Source organism: Solea solea, chromosome 5, assembly GCF_958295425.1.
Source record: "Solea solea chromosome 5, fSolSol10.1, whole genome shotgun sequence".
Classification (NCBI taxonomy): Eukaryota; Metazoa; Chordata; class Actinopteri; order Pleuronectiformes; family Soleidae; genus Solea; species Solea solea.
Window position 1 is genome coordinate 30916660 of NC_081138.1, and position 17500 is coordinate 30934159.

General features: G+C 41.9%; 1 protein-coding gene across 4 annotated transcripts in view; it reads left to right on the plus strand.

Moving 5' to 3' along the window:
• znf536 (zinc finger protein 536) overlaps positions 1 to 17500 on the plus strand; it is a 317559-nt gene that overhangs the window by 153459 nt on the left and 146600 nt on the right. For all 4 annotated transcript variants that reach the window (XM_058629151.1, XM_058629152.1, XM_058629150.1 and 1 more), the window contains one exon: positions 6831 to 9124. In XM_058629151.1, coding sequence (XP_058485134.1) covers positions 6832 to 9124 — 2293 coding nt within the window. In that variant the 5' untranslated portion in view covers position 6831. The remainder of the gene's footprint in view (positions 1 to 6830; positions 9125 to 17500) is intronic.

A 17500-nucleotide genomic window follows, 5' to 3' on the forward strand; every position in this document is an offset into this window, starting at 1 on the left:
TCCCCCCCCCCCCCCCCCCACACCGCCCCGCCCCCCACGCGGCTGTCAGAGCCGACAGGACGGATAAAAAGACTGAAAACATTTTTCTCCTCTCGCGCTGATCAGAGCTTGAAAGTTGAACTACCTGTTGACAGCGGCTCTTAAACGCCAGCTCAATGACACATTGTTCCGCTCACACAGAGGCAGAGGCTCCGGTTCACTCACTCACTCACTCACTCACTCACTCATTCATTTGTCGCTGGGGTCAGAGTCCGCGCGCTGGGCAGATCCCCGCTGCTCCCCCTCGCGCTCACTTTCTGTCCTGACGCTGACAAATCACGTGTTCTTTGTACGACACAACGTATATTAATGAAATAGTATATGAGATAATGTAGAGCCACGGTTCTCAAACTGTGGTGCGCGAGTTTCCTCTGATGGCACTTGTGTGAGTGTAGCTAAATAACAGTAGTTGTATAAAGTAACTTAAAGTGATGCTTGAGTTCAAGTAGACGTTTCTTACCTTTGGTAGAAGTTAAAGTCACTTTGTTTTTATAATATTACTGAAGTAAAAGTCTTAAAGTTTATGACATTTACTGCACTTAAGTATCAAAAGTCATGTGTTTAAGTTTTAGAAGTAAAAGTACTAAAAGTTAGGATTGAGTCGTGGTGGATCAGTGGTAGGGCCTGTTGTCTTTCAACTGGAAGGCTGTAGGTTCAATTCCTATGTGTCCTTGAGCAAGAACAATGAATGAGTGAAAACTGTAGTGTAAAGCAGGTCAGTGAGACTATATAAATACAGACCATAATACTAACTCGTCTTCTTCTACTGACTTTATTTGGTTGTAACGAGTAACAAAGAGAGTTAGAGGAAATGTAGTAAGTGTAAAAGTTGCTAGAAATATACATGACAAAGTAAAGTGCAGTATTTGTACTTTGTTACATTACTGCAAAACAATAATACAAATAAATGAAATAACCCTAATAATAATATTTAGAGTCTCCTTGTCTTTCGCTCCGTCTTGATCTAATTTCACATGATTACATATTTACACAAACATCTGTGTGTTTGTTTCAAACTTTTATTACTGAACTACTAAAACACTAAGATACTGTTTTATTATGTGATGACTTTAGATGAGGAGGCTGGAAACTGTGGGGCGGAGTCGGGATGGGATCCGCTGTGCCACAGTGTTTTTGCCTCATTACAGGAGGAAATAATGACATGAACTCTGTGTCTGAGTGAAGAAGACGCCGAGAGATGAAGGACAACGTGTCAGTGTGTATTTATATTTATTTATTTATCTTTAAATAAGATGAATTAAACGCCTCGTTTGCAAAAAAAAGAAATCCCTTCTAATCTCCAACTCTTCCCCCCTATAAGGTGATTTTCACTGCTTCACTACATGCAACATATGGCAAACCTCCCCGTCGTCCCCTCAGCGCCACATCACCACCGCGGCGGCGCGTTCGTCTCATTAATGATTTTGGTGCAAATATGATGGAATTCAACACGTTGCTAATAATGATTGATCAGTTCAACGCAATGAGTTTGTTCATTAGGACTTAATGAGGTATCGCATTGTGATGAATCGATGGCTTTTCACGTGTCGATACATAAAAAAAAGAAAAATACAAAGTAACGTCCGACTAATGGCTTTTTTCTCGATCCCTGCGCGCGTCTCGTCTTAAATGCCAACATTTCGCCACGTGTCCCTTCAATATGAATTCATATCAGGTGTCTGTTTCTAATATTCAAACTGCCTTTTCATATACTTTACTCATTTACATGGTAACAATTAGAGGAAGGGGTGGGGTGGGGGGGGGCAACTGCATTTCTGATTCTTTTGCTGCTGTTGATAAAGACGAGCACATTCAAATGCTGCTGAAATACACTTCCATTGTATTATAGATACCACTTATAATTAAGCTGAGGCTGGAAGAAGAAGAAAAAAAGAGCAGAGGAGGAAAAAATGCATTAAGAGAAGCAGAGTGACATCAGTTTCACTGTGTGTGTGTGTGTGTGCGTTCTGCTGAATATTAAACCACAAAACTATAAAGACAACAAGTGAAGTATCGTGTGAAAATGCTAAAGGAAGTCTCTGTGGCTTTGCACACATCACGGGAGCCAATAGGCTTTTTTTTCTTTAATGAGGCAGCGTTTGTCGTACATGCCAGGAAATAATCGGGTGATAGAGGTTACAACAACGGCTCAAAGTGTAGATACAGTAGCAGAGTGGAGACTGTTGCTGCTGCTGTTGCTGCTGCTGCTGCTGTTGCTGCTGCGGCTGCTGCTGCTGCTGCTGCTGGTGATGGAGTCTGCAACACGCTGAGCCGAGTGGCCCCGGGGTCTTTCCTTAAAAAAAAACCACCGGTAAGAAGCGACAAAAGCGTGACTTTGATCTTCTTCTAAACGCCATATTGTTTCCTTAATATTAATGTTGTGTGTGTTTGATGTGGAAACGGGAGAAGTTGTTGACGAGCGTTTTCTGTGAGCAAATATTTGACAGCAGCGTCCTGCTCTGTGTTTTCTGTCTGTTTTTAGAGGACATTCATACGTCGGGATTGTTGTCTAATATAAAGGGCTGTGTCTTCTCCTCGTGTGTGTGTGTGTGTGTGTGTGTGTGTGTGTGTTGCCACTTTTTACACCACCCTCAAATTCCCTCCACACTGGCATGTGTGCGCTGATATGAGCAGAGGGGGGATGTCACATAAGAAATGTCCTTTTTAATCAGGGGAAAAAATATAAAATGACTCGGGAGCAAAGCAAGCATATTAATGTGCCTCATTTGCATACGCTCGTCAGCCAGGATACGTTTATAAAAAAAGGAAAGAGAGAGAGAAAGAAAGAAACACAGCACACAAACTGGATTCGTCAGTTCATTTCACATTATTCCATTGTCTATCTGCCTTTGTTATATGTTAAAGATAAAGGCAGAAATCAAATTGAAGAAAAGGGCAAAGCTGCTATCTCCCCCAAATGAGCAACAGCTCATCAGCCGAGTTTAAATCACAGATTTCTATTCCAAAAGGCAGCCGCCTCTGTAAAGAAGAAGAAGAAGAAGGAAAAAAAAAAGAGCCATTCAAATAAGGTCTTCTCTGATAGAAGCGTGTCTGCTGATGGAAGCTGTGGTTTCACCATAAATACACTTTAAAAAGCAGTCAAACAAAGTTTGACTCTGTTTTCTCCCAGTACTCACACACACACACACACACATATACATACTATTCATTGATTTATTCTGTTTATTTATGCCTGTGTGAATGATGTTACATGATTCTTGAGACAAGTGTCACTGTTGATCAATAATAAATCTTAATAATAAATCTTTGACTCTCTCACACCAAAGCCCATAGAGAAAATCAGCGTTTTTAGCCCACGGAGACACAGGAGCTGCTGCTCTACTGCGGCCTCGTCTGTGAAGCTTCTGTCATTCCGGTGAATCCAGATGAAGACTTTCACACACAGAAGTCACTAAATAGCACATTTCAATTCTCTACTGGAGGCAGCGGTGGATCAACGACTCCTGTGAACAGTAATGTAAAAATGCAGATTTTCTCTATGGACTTTGGCATTGGGAATGCAACGTACCACAAACTTCAGTTAGAAGTTAGAAAACACGTTCTTAGGGTATCAAAAACCTTAAACTGATGTAGATTTTATTAAGAAGTGTTTCTGCTGATGGAAGCGGTCGTGTCACATTCATACAAAGTTTTACTCTCCCTATATTCACACACACACATATACATAATACCAATTTATCTCTTAATTGTTGCTTGTTTTATTAATGTTCTTTGCGGAGAACATGTGATCGGTCGTAAATGTTTGCCGCTTATTGAGCTTTTAGAGAAGATAGCATCACTTTTATATCCTGGATGAATTCAGTGGAATCGCTTTATGATTCTTGTGAAGAGGATTTAAAAAAAATAAATAAAATGAATAAATAATTGATGGCCTATGAGCCACACTGCTTTTTCTAAATGGAAACTGAAGTTTGTACATCTTTTACTCTCCCTCACACCAAAGTCCATAGAGACACAGCAGCTGCTGCCTAAACTGTCAAGTTTCTGTCACTCACGTGAAACCAAATGAAGAATTACGGACACAGAAGTCACAAAATAACACATTTGAACTTAGTAATGTATCATCAACTACTGTGTGCACTTGTGTGCACTTGCTGATTTTCTCTATGGACTTTGGTATTGTAAATTTCCCTCTCAGAACACGGCCACTGAAAAAGTGTAAACCGCGTTCTTCAGATATCAAAAACACTGAAAATGATGGAGACTTTATTATCTGACCTTTCCGTTCAGAGGCTCTGCTGACGGAAGCCGTCGTGTCACATCAATACAATTTCAAATTTAAAACAGCCGAACAAAGTTACTCTGTGTCCTCCTCGATCCTCACACACGTACGTCTGTCAGAGAGCATAACGTAGCTCTTATATTCAGCCGAGTGACTTTATGATTCTTGTGAGGAGAAAAAAGAATTGGCGCGGCCCACGAGTGTCACATTCCTTTAAACGCCACAGTCACAGTCTCTTAATTCATGTCCCCGAGATAAGAATCCACCATGGACAGTGTGTTGGAGGGACAGTGGAGAAAGGAACAGGCCACTCTTATGTCTACAAACGTCCCACTGATGGGCGCCGAGCGCAGAGGGCGGGACTTTAAAGACAAAGAAATTCAAACCATTGAGGTCCAGTCCATACGTAGGTGGGTCATTTTTGGTAAAGGCTAAGTTCTCAAAAGCATGCCAAGTCAACATGATGGCATTAACCACCATTTAATAGTAATAAAATCCCAAATATACGCTCTAAATGTAGTTTGGAAGAGGCTCCAGTTGCCGTCTGTGCCTGCGAATTGTTTACTGAACATGTGCGACTATGTTTAATGTTCATATGCATCATTGCAGCCGGATTAGCTCCATAAGCTCCCGCTAATAAGCATCTAAAATGATGCCATATTGTCTTTTAAAGTGCACTCACCTAATACCAGTGTTAAACACTGAAAGGATTGTTTTTATTTGTTTTTTTTTTGATGATTATATTAATGTGTAACAGCACAGCGGTGTTACCGGGCAGCATACTAATCAGCGTAATGAGATATTATACAATATTTTGTTGACCAAAGCAGATCCGTGGTTATTGTTTCTGAGGGTTTGACCCCTGCCAGCAGCCAGAGGAAGTGTGCAGATAGATGTTTAAACCTCACCATCTGGAGAGCAGATGGATCTGCATTTAAAAGCAATGTTATTTCTCTCTCTCTCTCTTTTTTTTTTTTTTAATCGTTTTATTCACTGATGTTGTTTATATGAAAATGAGAACACTCGCAGAGCAAAAAGTCAGCGCTGACTCCACTGACGTCAAGAACCACGACTGAGAACATGCAGGAAGTCAACATAAGGCCGCTTTTTATCCACTTAACAAAGGGCTCGTACAATTACATATGTGTCAGTTTAAATCTATGATCTCCCAAGACTACGTTCATGACTGTATCTTCATCTGTTTTCAGTGGAAACTGATGTTTGTGAACCTTTCACGCTTCTATACCAAATCCCATTGAGAAAATCAACCTTTCTAGCTCATGGCGGACACAAGAGCTGTTGCTCTTCTGCTGCTTAATTTGAAAAGTTTCTGTCATTCACGTGAATCCGAATAAAGGATTTTAGACACAGACGTCGTAAAGTAGCACATTTGAATTAACTCCTTTGTGCTGTGAAGTAAAATTGCTGATTTTCTCTATGGGATTTGGTTTTGGAGATGAAGGTAAAAACAAAAAATCTGTTTCCAGTCAGAAACAGTTAGATTATAGTGGGAAAAAGTGGAAAACATGCTCTCAGGTCATTAAAGAGTCAAGCTGATGTAGATTTTATTAGCTAAAGTGGCTAAATTCTGACTTTTCCTGGTGTTTCAATGAGCGTGTGCACATCGAAGTCAGTGCTGAGTATTTTCACACAACCACACTTGAGATGAAGTATCCCTTTTCAAAGATAACACAGGAAGTAATGATAAACTGTATGTCAACAAAGTAACGCGAATCCAGCTTCCTGTCATGCTCTTATCTGTCAAGTGTTTTTTCTTCTTTCTTTCTTTTTATATCGTAATAAAAGTTCAAGAAAGAGCAGAAGGGAGAGCACGGGGAATCAGATCGACACTCGTGTGGTTCTGTAATGGAATATTGCGCCAAGAAAAGTGTCATTGCACCAAGATAAGAGTGTTGTGTTTACCGGAGTAACCCCTTGGTTTTAAGTGCTATTGTTAATATCGTAATTGTAGTATTGCGGTGCCTTGCTGACAATGCTGCGTTGCTCCATTTCATTAAGGCATGTAATTGGAAGGATTCTGATAGGGTGGGCACAAGTAGCTTAATTATATACCGCTCACTGTGTTTACGGAGTAATTATTCATTCCAAAATGGTATTGCTCTTTGAAAGAAGAAAGTTCTAAGGAGGCGCAGGAGCCTTTCTCACGTCCTTGTTACTGACGAATGTGGGTTAAAATGAAAATGATTCAGTACAGGTTCTTTTTTTTTTGCTGTAGTTCTTCACACGTACACAGTGGCGTCTGTTGCTCCAAGCGACAGCAAGTCAAAACACAATATGCAAATATACCAACAGGCGCGAGCCAATCAAATCACATATATACATGTGTCTCAAACACTACACAGCGCCAACAGAGCTCTTGGACAAGGTTGTTCTCTGCATTTCTGGTGTTTTGTCACTTGACATTGCATCACCTTCACTTTAGCAACATTAGTAACCTCGCGCTACATGGTCCGCTAACCTCCGCTATCCACCAAGCCTCAGTATTCGTACTAAAACTGCTTTGTTTTCTTTCTGTCTTGGTTTACAGGATGGAGGACTCTAGTTTGTGTCTTGGTGTGTCATCGGCAGTGTCTGATGCTGATGCCCATCTGAGCAGTGCAGTCTTAAATGGCCGCTACCCCATAAGTCAGAAGCTTCACCAGCTCACTGCCCAGCTAGGACACGCCTTTCCCGACCTACACCGCCCACAGCAGATCCCAGAAGAGAAAGCAGCGACGCCTTTGGACGACAAGACTCACCACGCAGCCCTGGCTAGTCAACCAATCAGCAGTCAGATGGCCCTGCTAGCCAATCAGCTCAACCGAGACATCGACGCAGGAGCGCTAAGTGGGTTGAACGGTCGCGTCGACCTGCAGCAGTTTCTCAACGGCCAGAACTTGGGCATCATGTCCCAGATGAATGATATTGAAGATGACGCCCGCAAGAATAGGAAGTATCCCTGTCCACTGTGTGGCAAGAGATTCCGCTTTAACAGCATCCTGTCGCTGCACATGCGCACACACACGGGGGAGAAGCCCTTCAAGTGTCCATACTGTGACCATCGAGCAGCTCAGAAGGGCAACTTGAAGATCCACCTCCGCACCCATAAGCTGGGGAACCTCGGTAAAGGCCGTGGCCGCGTCAGAGAGGAAAACAGGCTCCTGCACGAGCTGGAGGAGAGGGCCATTCTGAGGGACAAGCAGATGAGAGGGAGTGGCAGTCTCATCCAAGCACCTCCAACACCCCATCTCAGCCTCAACAGCAGTTCTAACGCTCATCAGCCACAACTTGGCTCAGCCTGTGGCCTCCTCCCAGCCTCTGGCCTTGCCACTCCAGACACAGTCTCCCAGCCTTCTTCCTCTCCCAAGCCAACTACAACTACTACCCAGGATGAACAGTCCCTCAACCCAACCACAGGTTTCCGCTGCACCTTCTGCAAAGGGAAGTTTAAGAAGCGCGAGGAGCTGGATCGCCACATTCGCATACTCCACAAGCCCTACAAATGTACACTGTGTGAGTTTGCTGCCGCCCATGAAGAGGAGCTGATAAACCATGTGGAAAAGGCCCACATCACAGCCGAGCCGGCGCAGGGACAGGGCGCAGGTGGTGCCGGTGGCATGCAGCCGGCCACCGAATTCCGTTGTGACATATGTGGACAGGTGTTCAGCCAAGCTTGGTTCCTCAAGGGTCACATGCGCAAGCACAAGGACTCCTTTGAGCACTGCTGCCAAATCTGCGGCCGCCGCTTCAAGGAACCGTGGTTTCTCAAGAACCATATGAAGGTGCATCTCAACAAGCTGGCAATCAAGAACAAACCACCACAACCCAATGAGCACGACCTGGCTGCTGTCAATAGCATGAGCAATCTGGCTCAGGAAGCTCATGCTAACCTTTATTCCCGCTACATCGCCTGTCTTCAGGGAGGCTTCCTTTCACCAGACAAACAAGGTCTGAGTGAACAACACCAGATGTTGGCTAAAGCTGGGATAGCTATGAAGGAAAAGGAGATGCTAGGGAAGTTGCTGGGACCCATGGCAGGAGGTATGGGCCATGCACTAGGTGAAAACGAGAAGCGCTCGCTCCTGGGTTGCCTAAACCTTGTGCCACCACTCAAGTCTAGTTGCATGGAGCGTCTGCAGGCGGCTGCAAAAGTGGCAGAGATGGATTCCCTCAGCAGCTACCAAGCCTGGCAGATAATGGCACGTGGCATGGCCATGGACAGGGCTTTTATGCCTAAGGAGCAGCAGCAGCAGCATCATATACCCCAAGTGCAGGAAGATGAGATGGGTGGTGCTGGAGCCCTGGCTTCTTTCTCAAAGGAAAAACAAGACTACTCCCTAATTTCTTCTAATGATAGCTCCAAGCAGAAGCAGCTCTCAGATGCCTTGCAGGGATCCAAGGCCCCCAGTGGAGCCATGATGTCCCTGAAGGAGGACGGACGAGGCTTTGACAGTCACCGTGACCTAATGTCACACCATGTTAATGCAGAGGCTCCTGGAGCCTTGGCTGGCTTGGGAAGCCCAAACATTGACTACAGCCTCTCTGGCCTGAAGGACAAGCCTTCAGAGTGTCCCGACTGCGGCCGTATCTTCAGATCATACCATCAGATGGTTGTTCACTCCCGCATTCACGGCAAGGACAGGAGAGGCATCGAAGAAGTGCTGCAGCAACAGGGTCTGGAAGAACGCCGCGGATCAGCCAGTGACCCCGAGTCCCAGTCCATCAGCCGCTCCACCACTCCCGGTTCCTCCAATGTGACGGAGGAGAGCGGCGCTGGAGGAGGTCACTCCCAGACAGGAAGTGTCCAGGATGACAGCCCACATCCCTCTTCACCGTCTTCAGGTAGGAACAAAAAGTCTGAGAATAATTTCGACGCGTGTCTGTAAATTTTGTTGAGCCACAGTTGTGAAGTGATACAACTATCACTTTTGATGATGATGTTGCTGCAGCAGTTTGACGGTTTGGTTGCCTTATATTGATCCATATGTCTGTGAAGGTTCTCAGTCATTGAGGTCGTAGTCGTCTTCAGTAGTTAGCTGTAGTTAACTGGACTTGCACGAGACAGTTCACCACTCATCCAGGAAGCTTCCTAAGTTCTTAGAACCCAACGAAGTCCAGTTGCTTACAGCGGTCCTGATCGGTGCTAGAAACCTGTTTATTTGTATCCATGTCTGTGCTACGTTTTCGGTAATGGGTTGAATTGTTTTGGTCTGAGGGTTGTGACATTTTCCGGATCACGCCAAGAAAATTTTTGAGGACCCGTGTTTCCCCTGTTGTGTCCAATAAATCGCTATAAAATAGAGTAAGATAAATATATTCCTACCAAATAATAAGAAAATAATTATTAGGGCTAATAAAAATTAGGGCGGTCAATTTTTCCCAAAAATCAAACAAATATTAAGATACACACTATTCTTTTGAGGATATTTGGGTGCCCGTACACAACTTTACTTATTGTACTTGGGCGAACTAAGCTAACAGCTTGTCCGCAGTTTGTCAGCTATGGTGTAGAACCCAAAATACTCTACATACGCAACTTTTCACATACTTTGGTGTTTGTTTTTGCTTACGATGCGCGAAGAGGGCTTTCCAAATGGATATTCGGCTAAGCTGTAATCACAGCGCCCTCTGCTGGACCACGCATGGGTTATTGCAGAAGTTTAGATAAAAAGTGACAGCCCTAATACCCATACATGCCTGCACAGACATATTTTTCTTTAATCCATTACATACATACAGTACATATATACTTATTTCCACGTTCTTATGCTGGCTGCGTTGTTGCTACATTTCACATTAATCCAAACAAGCAGACGCGGCGAGAACCCGCGATCCAAGAGTAAATCCCGCTTTACCATTGCATCCACGTTCGCAGGTTAGCACTCCGGATCCCTGTGGAACATGAGTAAAGAGTGGGAGCGCGGGGACGAACTCACTTTAACCACAGCGATTAATAAATGTCTTTAATAAACACGTCGGAGACGACTGTACCCCTCCCCTCTCCCTGCACAGCAAATACAGGCCGGCCGGGGCGAGATAAGTGTATGTTTAGTGGGATTAAGGGAGGCTCGCTGCTAATGATTACACAAGTTTTTAAAGGTAACTTTCGCTCGCTCCTCGGGGCACTGTTCCGCCGTTAAGTACGTGCGTGGTAATTAGGTCACGACTGTGCGATAATCAGTCGGTTTAAGCTAAACAAGACACTAATTAAAGCTATACATATAAAACAGGTCAAAAAAAAACTTCATTTGCAAAAAAAAAAGCAAGGGTGTGCTTTTAAGTCTGAGGGCGAGAGGGGGAGAAGAAATATGTAAATAAACATAAATATAAATATAAATCAGAGAGGCTTAGCTTAAGGCTGTGAGCAACTTAATTCCACCAGTGGAGATGAAATTGTTTATTTATTCACAGAGGCATAAAGTCCTTATCACGCCCGTGTAGTGTGATGGGTTTGAACATGGGATAGGCTATGTTTATTTTAATCTAAGAAATAATAACAGACAACCCCCCACCCCAATTAGGAATTAATGAAAATGAGAGTGAGATAAAAACCTATTTTCTTTATAGAGACTATTAAACATAACACTTTCTCAACAGGGTGGGGGTGTAGCGGATGTAATTATCTTCTGAATTTTAATGCTGGAAGTTTCTCTCTCCATCTGTCTCTCTCTCTCTCTCTCTGTCTCTCTGTCTCTCTCTCTGTATGTGTCTCTTTTGACTCGAGCACTTTGAATCTGATGGCTACAGCTTGTGGCGTTTCAACAGCTTCAGAAGTACTGTATTAACAACGAGCGTGCGCACACACACACACACACACACACACAAAAAAGTAAATTAAAATATTAATTGACAAATAAAACCAGTAGAATTTCTACCACAGAATGTGAAACGAGCACAAAGGCATCACAGTCGACGCCACTTTGGGAAGAGGAGGAGGAGGAGGAGGAGGAGGTTTGAGTGAAAGACAAAATAAAATATATATATATATGTACATAGTACATAAATCTGTTAGTTTTCCACGAACCATAAATAGTTGCACTGCTGTGCTGAATGGTTTGTGTACAGGTAACAACGTCACAGCCTCAGACAACAGGCTGAACACACACACACAGCACTGCCTTTATTTAATCTGACGCCGTCATAATCTCAAAGACGGTGTTTACACTGAAGAAGAAAATGTACCTCTTTAAAGGAGTAATGTGTAAAATTTAGAAAGGCTTTAGTGGCAGAAATTGGATCCACTACGTCATAAATATGTTTGTATTAATGTATAATCCCTATAATCCTAATAACTTTAGCCTTAGAATAAAACATTCACATGTACTTAAACCAAGGGCCTTGCTTTATGGATGCAGCCATCTTGTGTCGCCATCTTTTTACAATTTCAGCGTCCTTTTTGGCGTGTGTAGGCCACCGTAGTTTCCTGATGCGCTTGAATCCTTTTGTATCACACATTTTGTACATATACATCTATATGCATATATATATATACGTATAGATGTATATGTATGTATATCTATATGTACATATATATATATATATCTTATAGAAAAAATGTGAAATATGTTTTGGTGGTATTTGCTGCCAGGATTCTCAAAAGTCTGAATGAATACTTATTTAGTTATTTGTGAATTATCTTGTCTCCGCCCGCCCCTGCTCTGCTGCTGTATACACACAAATGCTCCCTGGGTCAGGTCAAAACTGATAGTTTTGCTTGATAATAACAATAAAAAATCAATAAAACGCAGCTTTAAAACACATATTAGTGACTTTTAGAGAGGAGTTGCTATAATCTGTGACATTTCTCTAATCTGAGGACCGTTGCAGGATTACAGGCTTGGGGGGTTTATCCTGCCCTGCGTTGTTACTGATGTACAGATTATTATTATAATAAAAGCTGGATTTTTAAAAGGTGTGAGTGAGTGATGAGGCGTGCAGTGATCTGAACACACCTCTTTTTTTAAATATAAGTGGGGGGTAAAAGAAAAAGTGTGAAGTAAACACATTTGACATCAGAAAAATGTTAACTGTGCTTGTTTTTTTTGCGACTTCCTGTTTTTCTTTAATTTTTCAGAAGCGGTGTAAAAAAAAACTTGTCTTCTCTTCATGTGTGGAGCTCAGGGACTCTCAAATTAGAAGCTTTGATGTGTGAGAAAGAAATGTGTCTGAGTCTCATGTGGAGAAAGGTGTCATGCTTCGCCTCTGCATGCATGTTTTGTTGTGCGTGCGTGCGTGTGTGCATGTGTGTGCATGTGTGTGTGTGTGTGTGTTGGGCGGGGGGTTTTGTTACAGTATGTGTTCATATCACTCTCCTGTCGTGAACAGGATGTGGCTACTGTACCATTGTCTCCTTTTTCTTAATATTTCACTGCCTTTGCAGTAATTCTAAGTTTAAGTGTGTGTGTGTGTGTGTACACCTGCGAGTGTGAGAGTGTGTGTGTGTGTGTGTGCCCTTTCACTCCCCCAGCCGCCACCTACCCACGGCAATTTAGTGTTAAAGTAAAATTATAGTAATCAACAATAACATCTCGGCTGTGAAAGAAGGTCAGCGCCGCTCGGCTTTTGTCTTTGAGTCGACACTTGTTTAAAAAGTATGTTTGGGAGAGAGAGAGAGAGAGAGAGAGAGAGGGAGAGGGAGGGAGAGAGAGAGGGAGAGGGAGGGAGACAAAGGCCTCTGTCAGAAACGTCCTTTGAAGACCTTCCGTGTTTCAACGCGGCTCGGTGACTCACCTTGAGCCTGATTCTTATTCAGTGAAATTCTCCCATTTATTGATTTATTTATTTATCTATCGTCTGGAAACAAAGAGGAAATTACATTTTATGCCCATCACTGTCTTGTTTTTTTGTCGTTTGTTGACTTTTCCTTGGACTGACTTCACTGCGCGAGTGTTTGTGTTTGCGTGACGATCAAAGAAGAAGAAGAAGAAGCATTAAAGGACTCAATGTAACAGCAGTTTTGATTTAGGATGAGGAAAATCTCTGAAATGCAACTATTGCAGTTTCAAAGTAAGCTTAAAAGAGTGGAATTTAACTGTGTTTTAACTCTTTTTAGTGACAAAAATGTAATTTAAATGGATAAATTGAACGTATTTGGATTGGAATTGGTGGTAAAATATTCAGTTTAACACCAATTTTGATTAGGACTAGAAAAACTCTGAAACAGTGTTGAATGTAACAATTTTAGCTTCAAAGTAACCTTAAAAAAGTCTAATTTGAGTAAATTTCAGGTTGTATTCAACATGTTTAGTGAAAGAAAAAGATAAATTGGATGTAGGCCTATTTGGAATCAGAATTGGAGCTAAAATGACTCAATTTGACAGCTTTTTTGATTTGGATGAGAAAAACCTTTATTTAACTATTTTAGTCTTAAGGTAACCTTAAATAAGCAAAGTTCAAGGTGTATTCAACACGTTTAGTCACAAACATACACTTAAAATAGAGAAATTGGACGTATTTGGAATCAAAATGTGCACATAGAATTGGTTCTAAATAAGTCAATTTAACACCAATTTAGATTATTATTATTATTAGATACCAAATATATGGTGGAATTGTGTTTTAAGTTCACTGTAAAACTAAAATATTTAAATTTAACATTGTTTCAGAGTCGGAATTGCTGTTTAATTGATTCTTTGGCATGCTTTTAACGTAAACTGGCACGTTATTCTCAGAAACTTGATAAATGTAGCTGAAGGTGTGTATTTTTCATCCAAAGGTTTACTATTATTTAGTTTCTGCATTATTTTTACTGAAAATATTGACTTGCACGGCAGCACAGACACAAAACACAAGCAATTTTGTGTAGAATTTGTTAGGAAACTATTAAAATGTATCAAGTGGAGGTATTTCTGCACATCGGCTGTAGAAAAATACTTACGAGTCAAACTCTCGTGTCGTATTAATGTTCACGACGTGAAGCAACAGGTTCGGACTCTCGTCAACGTCCAAAACAGGAAAGCAACTGAAAAAGCCTCTTTATTTTTTATCATGCAAATAAGAAACCATTAAAAATCTGAGCGTTTTCCCCCTGTTTTGCTTCCACGTTAAAAAATGTGTGTGAATGAGTGAGACAATAGGCTTTGCTGCGCACATGAACGAGGCCTGGAGCGGCACGATTCCTCCTCACACGCGTTCCCACAAACCTTCCCGTTATTCCACCGTTAAAGCTCACTCCCACCTCTTGGCTCCGGGCTGAAAAAGACTCCCCTCTCTCTCTCTCTGTGTCTCTCTGTGTCTCTCTCTCTCTCTCTCTCTCTCCATGTTTTTTTTTTGTTTTTTTTTTTAAAAAGAGGAACAGCTTTTTAACGTGGTGAGGATTAGCCTGCAGATCCCTGGTCTTTACCGTGGCTCAAACAAAATGCCTGCTTCACACAAATTGAAAATCGGATTTGCCAACTCGACGCCTCAGGTTATAAAGCGTGGATATTCATCTAATTGCGTCGGTACAGTGGGGGCGTAATTACACGTGCAGACAAACTGTTACAGTGTAATTACTGTGTCATTAAAACAGGAGTAAAGTAGACGCGGGCTATGAATATGCACGCGGAATAATCCAGCTGTTCTCAGCAAATATTAGACTGTGAGTCAAGAAGAATTAACACCTTTTTATGTTTTTTTTTATTTTGACATAATCACACTGTACATGACACATTCTCAAGAAACACGTAGATTACACACATAATTATACAGACACCTCATTTTTGGGGATTAAAAAAATTGTCTGGAATGTTTATTTTATTTTTCTACAGTCAGATGAAGATTACATTACATTACATGTCATTAAGCAGATGCTTTTATCCAAAGCGAATTGTAAAAAGATGTAAAAGATGGTCAAATTAGCCCTAAAATTGTCTCCTAAACTGAAGTTTTTAAACACTCTCACTCTCCCACACCAAACCCCATTGAGAAAATCACTGATTTTAGCTCACGAGGACACAGGAGCTGCCGGTCCACTGCTGCCTCGTGTGGCCAGTTTGTGTCACTGAGGTAAATCCGACCAAAGTATTTCAAACACAGAATTCACAAAATATCACATTTGAATGTATTTAAGAAAGCCAGCAGTGGATCAACAACTCCTGTGTGCCGTGACGTAAACTTGATGTAAAATCGTTGATTTTCTCAATGGGCTTTGGTGCGGGCGAGTGAGTGAGTTTACAAAGTGACTCGAGCTTAAGTTTATTGTTGGGAAACGATTTCTGAAAATGAAGTGGCCGGACCATAAACATGCAAAAATTGTAAAAAGGAACAGAAAAACTTGGATGGCCACCCGGGGGCGACTCCTCTGGTTGCACAAAGAACTCAGAAAATCAGTTTCCTCACTTCTACAATAGAACTCGATGGCAATTTTTTGTAAATAATGTTTAAATTTTGAGGAAAATACGCGTGATTGACAGCCGGTGTCGTCCAATAGGAGCCTGGCACCAACTAAACGTCACGTTATGATGTTTAAAAGTTGGCAGTAGCAGTAATATCTGTATGAATATCCAAAGTAAAGTGAACATATAACTTTAATTATACGCTATATTTCTCTTTACACTTGAAATCATAAACTGTGTGAGTGTGTGAGCACAATCTGTGTGTACATTAAAAAATAATGAATTATGTCCCTCAGGTTTTTTTTCCTCTTTCTTCTGCATAAATTATTTTTGTCTTTGTCAGTGACATCCGCTGCTCTTCTTCTTCTTCTTCTTCTTCTTCTCTCTCCGTCTGCTGCTTTATTCTCCTTCTCTCTATAATCACACAACTCAATGGTTACAAAAAGCAGAAAAAAAAACCCTCCAAACCCGCGCTCATTTATTTTATTATTATTTTATTTCCCTTCTTTTTGTTACGTGTCACCAAACTTGCAGAGACAGAGTCATTGTGTCGGAGGCTGCTGGAGTATTTTTGGTACAGTAGGTCAGGACTCTGGCGTCTGACGAACGATAAAAAAGTCCCATTCAAACGCGCTAATTGTCACTGTGTGCGCGGCTGATTGACACATCTGGCGTAAATGCAGACTTAGTATTTTTGTACACGCTCGCACAATATAAAAGGGCAATTTATTTCTCTGTTCTTCTCTTTCTCTTTCTCTCTCTCTCTCTCTGCACGCAGTTCATTTGATTTTTTTCTCCTCTTCTTCTTCTCCTTTCGCTCAGACTCAATTTGTAAATATTACCCACACAGGGAATTAGCCCGGGCCCCTTTTTGGATGTTTTAAAATTCCAATTGTAGTCCGACAAGTGTGTGTTTCTGAACGCCGGGGAGGGGAGGAGACGCGCGAGACTCCTGGGTGGCGATCGGTGGCCAGTCTTGTCCTTATGAAACATTTATCAGAGCCTTTTTATGTCTTAATGATGGCGTTTGGATTCCCCGCTCCCTCCCTCCCTCCCTCCCTCCCTCCCTCCCGTCCGTTTGCTCGAGAGGTCGAGTCAGCCATCGAAGAAGAAGAAGAAGAAGAGGGGAGGAATGAAAGAGGGAAGAAACGGAGTGCTGAGAGAGTAAAAAAGAGAGAGGTGAAGAAATGAAAATGACACCCGGGCAATACAGAGATGACAGGGAATCACATTCCTCTGTAAACACCAGCCACTCTTTTCAAATCTTTGCCAAAACATAACGTACTTTTCTCCGAGAACAAGATTCCTCTCACACACACACACACACACACACACACGTCCTCTGTCTTTCCCCCATTTCTGTTTTATGTTTTTTATAATTAAAACATAATATTTATCTTTCCGTAACAGAAGGCTGCCGCGTACTCCGTCAGGTAGACTCTTTGCATATTAATATTCTTTAATACATCAACAAGCTATCTGCACCGGTGTCACTGCTCACACTGCAGCAGCAGCAGCAGCAGCAGCAGCAGCAGCAGCAGCAGCACGACAGGAAGTAAAAGAAGAAGTAGAAGAAGGAGAGATTCAGAAGTGAAGGATACAAAGAGGAGAAATAAACATTCTCTTTAAAACGCAGCTGAAAACTGAACAAAGTGACACAAAGATGTGAATTAAAAGTTTGTTCACAGAGTGTCAGACGTCACATGTGCATGAAATAAAAGACTCAGGCAGATTCAGAATAAATAAAGTGGATTTGGTCTCTGTTTCTTTTCAAAATGTAAGTGACAGGGTGGAAAAACCTGGAAGACAAATATTCATATAAATAAATATAAACGTGTAAAACAAACTGAATTTAGGCTCAAATACAACAAAGAAGAGAAGAGAAATTCATAAATCTAACTGT